This window comes from Telmatherina bonti (assembly GCF_933228915.1).
Source record: "Telmatherina bonti genome assembly, chromosome: 9".
NCBI lineage: Eukaryota > Metazoa > Chordata > Actinopteri > Atheriniformes > Telmatherinidae > Telmatherina > Telmatherina bonti.
Window position 1 is genome coordinate 4,228,398 of NC_136627.1, and position 10,975 is coordinate 4,239,372.

The 10,975-nt window shown below is 49.2% G+C and overlaps 1 protein-coding gene across 1 annotated transcript in view; it reads left to right on the top strand.

The window, feature by feature from the left end:
- Window positions 1-10,599, top strand: part of tbx4 (T-box transcription factor 4) — a gene marked incomplete at both ends in the record, with an annotated part of 36,288 nt that extends 25,689 nt beyond the window's left edge. Inside the window, 4 exons of the mRNA XM_079246560.1 lie at window positions 54-206; window positions 378-466; window positions 9,668-9,903; window positions 9,971-10,599. Coding sequence (XP_079102686.1) covers window positions 54-206; window positions 378-466; window positions 9,668-9,903; window positions 9,971-10,599 — 1,107 coding nt within the window. The remainder of the gene's footprint in view (window positions 1-53; window positions 207-377; window positions 467-9,667; window positions 9,904-9,970) is intronic.
- Window positions 10,600-10,975: the final 376 nt, after the last annotated feature.

Consider the following 10,975-nt stretch of genomic DNA (forward strand, 5'->3'; position numbering starts at 1 on the left):
AATACAAGTTTAATACTGTCATTGTACACCTAACATTTTCTTCCTGTACCCAGATCATCCTAAACTCCATGCACAAGTACCAGCCCAGGCTTCACATAGTCAAAGCGGATGAAAACAACGCCTTCGGATCAAAGAACACCGCCTACTGTACTCACGTCTTTCATGAGACTGCCTTCATTTCTGTAACCTCTTATCAGAACCACAAGGTATGCCAGCTGAACGCCGAAAATTCCCTCCAGATACGGAAACGTGACACTCCTCCTCATGCTTTGTATTTCTGAGTTGCAATCCAAAGATATTTTATGTCACAAATGGAAATGTAAATTTGAGGGGTTTGGAGGTGAATATTTATTTATCTAATGAAATCTATTTCTTAGATCACTCAGCTGAAGATAGAAAACAATCCATTTGCTAAAGGATTCAGAGGAAGTGAAGATGGAGATCTGCGTGTGTCAAAGCTACAGGGGTATGAAACTAAAAGTTTTCAGTCATTTGACATTTATACACACCAGTGTTTCTCAATCCTGTTCCTCAGGGACCACCGCCCTGCATGTCTTAGAGGCAACCCTACTTAACAGCTAACACACCTGACTCAAAGGCTCATTGGCAGACTTACAATGTACTTGATGAGCGGTTTAATTAACCTGAATCAGGTGTGCTGGAGTTGGAAGGAACAGAAAAAAGCAGGGCAGTGGTCCATGAGGACCAGGACTGAGAAACGCTGATATACACCCATCGTCCACTTTATCAGGTCCACCCTCTAGTCCTGGTTCTAACCCCATATTCCTCCAGAACTGCCTTCATACTTGACCTCATAGATCCATCAAGGTGGGAATATTCTTCAGAGGTTTTGCTATATACTGACATGAAGAATCACACAGTTGCTGCACATCATGATGAGAATCTCCCGTTCCACCACATCATGATGAGAATCTGCCGTTCCACCTCATCACCATGAGAATCTCCCGTTCCACCTCATCACCATGAGAATCTCCCGTTCCACCTCATCACCATGAGAATCTCCCGTTCCACCTCATCATGATGAGAATCTCCCGTTCCACCTCATCACCATGAGAATCTCCCGTTCCACCTCATCATGATGAGAATCTGCCGCTCCACCACATCATGATGAGAATCTCCCGTTCCACCTCATCATGATGAGAATCTCCCGTTCCACCTCATCACCATGAGAATCTCCCGTTCCACCACATCATGATGAGAATCTCCCGTTCCACCTCATCATGATGAGAATCTGCCGTTCCACCTCATCACCATGAGAATCTCCCGTTCCACTTCATCACCATGAGAATCTCCTGTTCCACCACATCATGATGAGAATCTCCCGTTCCACCTCATCATGATGAGAATCTCCCGTTCCACCTCATCATGATGAGAATCTCCCGTTCCACCTCATCACCATGAGAATCTCCCGTTCCACCTCATCATGATGAGAATCTCCCGTTCCACCTCATCACGATGAGAATCTCCCGTTCCACCTCATCATGATGAGAATCTCCCGTTCCACCTCATCATGATGAGAATCTCCCGTTCCACCTCATCACCATGAGAATCTCCCGTTCCACCACATCATGATGAGAATCTCCCGTTCCACCTCATCATGATGAGAATCTCCCGTTCCACCTCATCATGATGAGAATCTCCCGTTCCACCTCATCATGATGAGAATCTCCCGTTCCACCTCATCACCATGAGAATCTCCCGTTCCACCACATCATGATGAGAATCTCCCGTTCCACCACATCATGATGAGAATCTCCCGTTCCACCTCATCATGATGAGAATCTCCCGTTCCACCTCATCACCATGAGAATCTCCCGTTCCACCTCATCACCATGAGAATCTCCCGTTCCACCTCATCACCATGAGAATCTGCCGTTCCACCTCATCATCATGAGAATCTGCCGTTCCACCTCATCACCATGAGAATCTCCCGTTCCACCTCATCACCATGAGAATCTGCCGTTCCACCTCATCATCATGAGAATCTGCCGTTCCACCTCATCACCATGAGAATCTCCCGTTCCACCTCATCACCATGAGAATCTGCCGTTCCACCTCATCACCATGAGAATCTCCCGTTCCACCTCATCACCATGAGAATCTCCCGTTCCACTTCATCACCATGAGAATCTCCCGTTCCACTTCATCACCATGAGAATCTCCCGTTCCACCTCATCATGATGAGAATCTCCCGTTCCACCTCATCACCATGAGAATCCGCCGTTCCACCTCATCACCATGAGAATCTCCCGTTCCACCTCATCACCATGAGAATCTCCCGTTCCACCTCATCACCATGAGAATCTCCCGTTCCACCTCATCATGATGAGAATCTCCCGTTCCACCTCATCACCATGAGAATCTCCCGTTCCACCTCATCATGATGAGAATCTGCCGCTCCACCACATCATGATGAGAATCTCCCGTTCCACCTCATCATGATGAGAATCTCCCGTTCCACCTCATCACCATGAGAATCTCCCGTTCCACCACATCATGATGAGAATCTCCCGTTCCACCTCATCATGATGAGAATCTGCCGTTCCACCTCATCACCATGAGAATCTCCCGTTCCACTTCATCACCATGAGAATCTCCTGTTCCACCACATCATGATGAGAATCTCCCGTTCCACCTCATCATGATGAGAATCTCCCGTTCCACCTCATCATGATGAGAATCTCCCGTTCCACCTCATCACCATGAGAATCTCCCGTTCCACCTCATCATGATGAGAATCTCCCGTTCCACCTCATCACGATGAGAATCTCCCGTTCCACCTCATCATGATGAGAATCTCCCGTTCCACCTCATCATGATGAGAATCTCCCGTTCCACCTCATCACCATGAGAATCTCCCGTTCCACCACATCATGATGAGAATCTCCCGTTCCACCTCATCATGATGAGAATCTCCCGTTCCACCTCATCATGATGAGAATCTCCCGTTCCACCTCATCATGATGAGAATCTCCCGTTCCACCTCATCACCATGAGAATCTCCCGTTCCACCACATCATGATGAGAATCTCCCGTTCCACCACATCATGATGAGAATCTCCCGTTCCACCTCATCATGATGAGAATCTCCCGTTCCACCTCATCACCATGAGAATCTCCCGTTCCACCTCATCACCATGAGAATCTCCCGTTCCACCTCATCACCATGAGAATCTGCCGTTCCACCTCATCATCATGAGAATCTGCCGTTCCACCTCATCACCATGAGAATCTCCCGTTCCACCTCATCACCATGAGAATCTGCCGTTCCACCTCATCATCATGAGAATCTGCCGTTCCACCTCATCACCATGAGAATCTCCCGTTCCACCTCATCACCATGAGAATCTGCCGTTCCACCTCATCACCATGAGAATCTCCCGTTCCACCTCATCACCATGAGAATCTCCCGTTCCACTTCATCACCATGAGAATCTCCCGTTCCACTTCATCACCATGAGAATCTCCCGTTCCACCTCATCATGATGAGAATCTCCCGTTCCACCTCATCACCATGAGAATCTGCCGTTCCACCTCATCACCATGAGAATCTCCCGTTCCACCTCATCACCATGAGAATCTCCCGTTCCACCTCATCACCATGAGCATCTCCCGTTCCACTTCATCACCATGAGAATCTCCCGTTCCACGTCATCACCATGAGAATCTCCCGTTCCCCCTCATCATGATGAGAATCTCCCGTTCCACCTCATCATCATGAGAATCTGCCGTTCCACCTCATCATGATGAGAATCTCCCGTTCCACCACATCATGATGAGAATCTCCCGTTCCACCTCATCATGATGAGAATCTCCCGTTCCACCTCATCACCATGAGAATCTCCCGTTCCACCTCATCACCATGAGAATCTCCCGTTCCACCTCATCACCATGAGAATCTGCCGTTCCACCTCATCATCATGAGAATCTGCCGTTCCACCTCATCACCATGAGAATCTCCCGTTCCACCTCATCACCATGAGAATCTGCCGTTCCACCTCATCATCATGAGAATCTGCCGTTCCACCTCATCACCATGAGAATCTCCCGTTCCACCTCATCACCATGAGAATCTGCCGTTCCACCTCATCACCATGAGAATCTCCCGTTCCACCTCATCACCATGAGAATCTCCCGTTCCACTTCATCACCATGAGAATCTCCCGTTCCACTTCATCACCATGAGAATCTCCCGTTCCACCTCATCATGATGAGAATCTCCCGTTCCACCTCATCACCATGAGAATCTGCCGTTCCACCTCATCACCATGAGAATCTCCCGTTCCACCTCATCACCATGAGAATCTCCCGTTCCACCTCATCACCATGAGCATCTCCCGTTCCACTTCATCACCATGAGAATCTCCCGTTCCACGTCATCACCATGAGAATCTCCCGTTCCCCCTCATCATGATGAGAATCTCCCGTTCCACCTCATCATCATGAGAATCTGCCGTTCCACCTCATCACCATGAGAATCTGCCGTTCCACCTCATCACCATGAGAATCTCCCGTTCCCCCTCATCAAGATGAGAATCTCCCGTTCCACCTCATCACCATGAGAATCTCCCGTTCCACCTCATCACCATGAGAATCTGCCGTTCCACCTCATCACCATGAGAATCTCCCGTTCCACCTCATCACCGTGAGAATCTCCCGTTCCACCTCATCACCGTGAGAATCTCCCGTTCCACCTCATCACCGTGAGAATCTCCCGTTCCACCTCATCACCATGAGAATCTCCCGTTCCACCACATCATGATGAGAATCTCCCGTTCCACCACATCATGATGAGAATCTCCCGTTCCACCTCATCATGATGAGAATCTGCCGTTCCACCTCATCACCATGAGAATCTCCCGTTCCACTTCATCACCATGAGAATCTCCTGTTCCACCACATCATGATGAGAATCTCCCGTTCCACCTCATCATGATGAGAATCTCCCGTTCCACCTCATCATGATGAGAATCTCCCGTTCCACCTCATCACCATGAGAATCTCCCGTTCCACCACATCATGATGAGAATCTGCCGCTCCACCTCATCATGATGAGAATCTCCCGTTCCACCTCATCATGATGAGAATCTCCCGTTCCACCTCATCACCATGAGAATCTCCCGTTCCACCTCATCATGATGAGAATCTGCCGCTCCACCACATCATGATGAGAATCTCCTGTTCCACCACATCATGATGAGAATCTCCCGTTCCACCACATCATGATGAGAATCTCCCGTTCCACCTCATCATGATGAGAATCTCCCGTTCCACCTCATCACCATGAGAATCTCCCGTTCCACCACATCATGATGAGAATCTCCCGTTCCACCACATCATGATGAGAATCTCCCGTTCCACCTCATCATGATGAGAATCTCCCGTTCCGCCTCATCACCATGAGAATCTCCCGTTCCACCACATCATGATGAGAATCTCCCGTTCCGCCTCATCACCGTGAGAATCTCCCGTTCCACCTCATCATGATGAGAATCTCCCGTTCCACCACATCATGATGAGAATCTGCCGTTCCACCACATCACGATGAGAATCTCCCGTTCCACCACATCATGATGAGAATCTGCCGTTCCACCACATCATGATGAGAATCTGCCGCTCCACCTCATCACAGTGAGAATCTCCCGTTCCACCTCATCACCATGAGAATCTGCCGTTCCACCACATCATGATGAGAATCTCCCGTTCCACCTCATCACCATGAGAATCTCCCGTTCCACTTCATCACCATGAGAATCTCCCGTTCCACTTCATCACCATGAGAATCTCCCGTTCCACCACATCACGATGAGAATCTCCCGTTCCACCTCATCACCATGAGAATCTGCCGTTCCACCTCATCATCATGAGAATCTGCCGTTCCACCACATCATGATGAGAATCTCCCGTTCCACCTCATCATCATGAGAATCTGCCGTTCCACCTCATCACCATGAGAATCTCTCGTTCCACCTCATCACCATGAGAATCTGCCGTTCCACCTCATCACCATGAGAATCTCCCGTTCCACCTCATCATGATGAGAATCTCCCGTTCCACCTTATCACCATGAGAATCTCCCGTTTCACCTCATCACCATGAGAATCTCCCGTTCCACCTCATCACCATGAGAATCTGCCGTTCCACTTCATCACCATGAGAATCTCTCGTTCCACTTCATCACCATGAGAATCTCCCGTTCCACTTCATCACCATGAGAATCTCCCGTTCCACTTCATCACCATGAGAATCTCCCGTTAGACCTCATCACCATGAGAATCTCCCGTTCCACCTCATCACCATGAGAATCTGCCGTTCCACCTCATCATCATGAGAATCTGCCGTTCCACCTCATCACCATGAGAATCTCCCGTTCCACCTCATCACCATGAGAATCTGCCGTTCCACCTCATCACCATGAGAATCTCCCGTTCCACCTCATCACCATGAGAATCTGCCGTTCCACCTCATCACCATGAGAATCTCCCGTTCCACCTCATCACCATGAGAATCTCCCGTTCCACTTCATCACCATGAGAATCTCCCGTTCCACTTCATCACCATGAGAATCTGCCGTTCCACTTCATCACCATGAGAATCTCCCGTTCCACTTCATCACCATGAGAATCTCCCGTTAGACCTCATCACCATGAGAATCTCCTGTTCCACCTCATCACCATGAGAATCTCCCGTTCCACCTCATCACCATGAGAATCTGCCGTTCCACCTCATCATCATGAGAATCTGCCGTTCCACCTCATCACCATGAGAATCTCCCGTTCCACCTCATCACCATGAGAATCTGCCGTTCCACCTCATCATCATGAGAATCTGCCGTTCCACCTCATCACCATGAGAATCTCCCGTTCCACCTCATCACCATGAGAATCTGCCGTTCCACCTCATCACCATGAGAATCTCCCGTTCCACCTCATCACCATGAGAATCTCCCGTTCCACTTCATCACCATGAGAATCTCCCGTTCCACTTCATCACCATGAGAATCTCCCGTTCCACCTCATCATGATGAGAATCTCCCGTTCCACCTCATCACCATGAGAATCTGCCGTTCCACCTCATCACCATGAGAATCTCCCGTTCCACCTCATCACCATGAGAATCTCCCGTTCCACCTCATCACCATGAGCATCTCCCGTTCCACTTCATCACCATGAGAATCTCCCGTTCCACGTCATCACCATGAGAATCTCCCGTTCCCCCTCATCATGATGAGAATCTCCCGTTCCACCTCATCATCATGAGAATCTGCCGTTCCACCTCATCACCATGAGAATCTGCCGTTCCACCTCATCACCATGAGAATCTCCCGTTCCCCCTCATCATGATGAGAATCTCCCGTTCCACCTCATCACCATGAGAATCTCCCGTTCCACCTCATCACCATGAGAATCTGCCGTTCCACCTCATCACCATGAGAATCTCCCGTTCCACCTCATCACCGTGAGAATCTCCCGTTCCACCTCATCACCGTGAGAATCTCCCGTTCCACCTCATCACCGTGAGAATCTCCCGTTCCACCTCATCATGATGAGAATCTGCCGTTCCACCTCATCACCATGAGAATCTCCCGTTCCACCTCATCACCGTGAGAATCTCCCGTTCCACCTCATCACCGTGAGAATCTCCCGTTCCACCTCATCACCATGAGAATCTCTCGTTCCACCTCATCATGATGAGAATCTCCCGTTCCACTCCATCACCATGAGAATCTCCCGTTTCACCTCATCACCATGAGAATCTCCCGTTCCACCTCATCACCATGAGAATCTGCCGTTCCACTTCATCACCATGAGAATCTCTCGTTCCACTTCATCACCATGAGAATCTCCCGTTCCACTTCATCACCATGAGAATCTCCCGTTCCACTTCATCACCATGAGAATCTCCCGTTACACCTCATCACCATGAGAATCTCCCGTTCCACCTCATCACCATGAGAATCTCCCGTTCCACCTCATCACCATGAGAATCTCCCGTTCCACCTCATCACCATGAGAATCTGCCGTTCCACCTCATCACCATGAGAATCTCCCATTCCACCTCATCACCATGAGAATCTCCCGTTCCACCTCATCACCATGAGCATCTCCCGTTCCACTTCATCACCATGAGAATCTCCCGTTCCACTTCATCACCATGAGAATCTCCCGTTCCCCCTCATCATGATGAGAATCTCCCGTTCCACCTCATCACCATGAGAATCTGCCGTTCCTCCTCATCACCATGAGAATCTCCTGTTCCACCTCATCACCATGAGAATCTCCCGTTCCACCTCATCACCATGAGCATCTCCCGTTCCACTTCATCACCATGAGAATCTCCCGTTCCACTTCATCACCATGAGAATCTCCCGTTCCCCCTCATCATGATGAGAATCTCCCGTTCCACCTCATCACCATGAGAATCTGCCGTTCCACCTCATCACCATGAGAATCTGCCGTTCCACCTCATCACCATGAGAATCTCCCGTTCCCCCTCATCATGATGAGAATCTCCCATTCCACCTCATCACCATGAGAATCTGCCGTTCCACCTCATCACCATGAGAATCTCCCGTTCCACCTCATCACCATGAGAATCTCCCGTTCCACCTCATCACCATGAGCATCTCCCGTTCCACTTCATCACCATGAGAATCTCCCGTTCCACTTCATCACCATGAGAATCTCCCGTTCCCCCTCATCATGATGAGAATCTCCCGTTCCACCTCATCACCATGAGAATCTGCCGTTCCACCTCATCACCATGAGAATCTCCCGTTCCCCCTCATCATGATGAGAATCTCCCGTTCCACCTCATCACCATGAGAATCTGCCGTTCCACCTCATCACCATGAGAATCTCCCGTTCCACCTCATCACCATGAGAATCTGCCATTCCACCTCATCACCATGAGAATCTGCCGTTCCACCTCATCATCATGAGAATCTGCCGTTCCACCTCATCACCATGAGAATCTCCCGTTCCACCTCATCACCATGAGAATCTGCCGTTCCACCTCATCACCATGAGAATCTGCCGTTCCACCTCATCACCATGAGAATCTCCCGTTCCACCTCATCACCATGAGAATCTCCCGTTCCACCTCATCACCATGAGAATCTGCCGTTCCACCTCATCACCATGAGAATCTCCCGTTCCACCTCATCACCATGAGAATCTGCCGTTCCACCTCATCACCATGAGAATCTCCCGTTCCACCTCATCACCATGAGAATCTCCCGTTCCACCTCATCACCTTGAGAATCTGCCGTTCCACCTCATCATGATGAGAATCCCAGTAAATGGCAAGACACTTCTCCCTCATTGCCTCCAGTGTCAGCATTGCTGGCATATGAGTGTGAATGAACGGTTGATGATTAGAGATGACTGCCGCACATTGGCTGCAACATTTCTGTCAGCCTGCCTCAGGGTTGCAGTGGCTACATATGTATCTTACCAGCTGTGAATGAATAATAGATCCAATGGCTTAGGCTTAAAAAGTGCTTGAGAAATTTTATCCCTTAACATAAAGTTGAACAAGTGGACCTGATAAAGTGTGTAATTGGCAGATTAACATCTTATTTAAAAAAAAAAACCCCAAAGAATTCTGCCTCAATTTTGTGGTAAAATTGAGTGTTTCTGCACAGGAAAGACTATCCAGTCATTTCAAAGAACATGGTTCGCCAGCGAATCATTTCCTCACACAGTCACCTAGCAGGGAAACTTCGAGCTGGCGTTTTAACAGGGCACCCTCAAGTCCTGTCCTCCTATCAGTATGAGACCGGAGTTCCTTTGTCCAACTCTGAAACCCAAGATCCCATGTCAAACCACTTCCCTCCGAGCAGAGATCCCAGCCTCATGTATCACTGCTTCAAACACAGAGGTATGTTCTTAGTTCTTAGTTTGAGTTATTTTCCATCAATAAAAGCATTGATCATATCCCTCTGCAGATAATTCCCGACACTTGGAGCTTGGATGTAAGCGGCCATACCTGGAAACATCATCCATGATGTCTGAGGAGCATTACTTTCGTTCACCTCCTTCTTATGAGTCGCCTCTACTTTCTCATCCATACTGCACTGAGGGCATTGCCTCTAGAAAGGCGTGTATGTACGGCAGCATGGAGGCCGAGTCTGGATCAGGGCCGGTGGACTCTGACGACCTTACAAACTCTCCTTCGGTTAACTGCAACATGTGGGCGACAATGCAGCCCTTTCCTCGATATAGCGTCGACGGTGTTTCCTACCAGCCCTTCACTGCTCATTTCACCAGCTCTGCTCCCGTCACCCCTGTGGTGCCACACCCCACATCATCGGTGGTGCCACGACCACAGGCTGACCTGGGGGTCTACAACTCAGCTACGATCCAGAGGAGCCTGCCAGTTGTACCACCGTCGCCTTCCTCTACATCTGGCTCTTCAGCTGTCTCCAGCTCCAGAGATCGGTCAGGTCTTCCATCTCCTTACCACAAGAAGCCGGGAACAGCCTATTCCACACAAGGCTCTATATCCATACGGGATTCCTCTTACCAGTACCAAGTGGGACCGGCTAGTACAGGGAGTCACTGGTCTGACAGCTAATCTGGAAGTAGTTTTGTCCAACTTACAGGTTCAAAATTATTTCAGGTTTCCAAAACCCAGACAGGGCTATGGATGTGGATACGCTATGCTATGCTGCCCAATGTCTCTCCTAATGTTTGAGGTGAACGGTTACCAGCCAGATCTTCGTATATGTTGACGTTGACGTGGTCCCAGATGTAGTGAGGTGCTTATCTAAAATAAATATTGGCTTTTATTAGTACTTGAATGTCAAAAGGAGGAGAAAGCTAGCGTGTCTGCAAGCTAACCTGGCAAGAAAAATGAGGAAAACGATGAGCAGGAGGCCAAAGTAAACTTAATAAGGGAAAATGTTCAGTTACAGAATGGGGGCGGAGCTAGAGGGGTCGCAGGGTTGCAT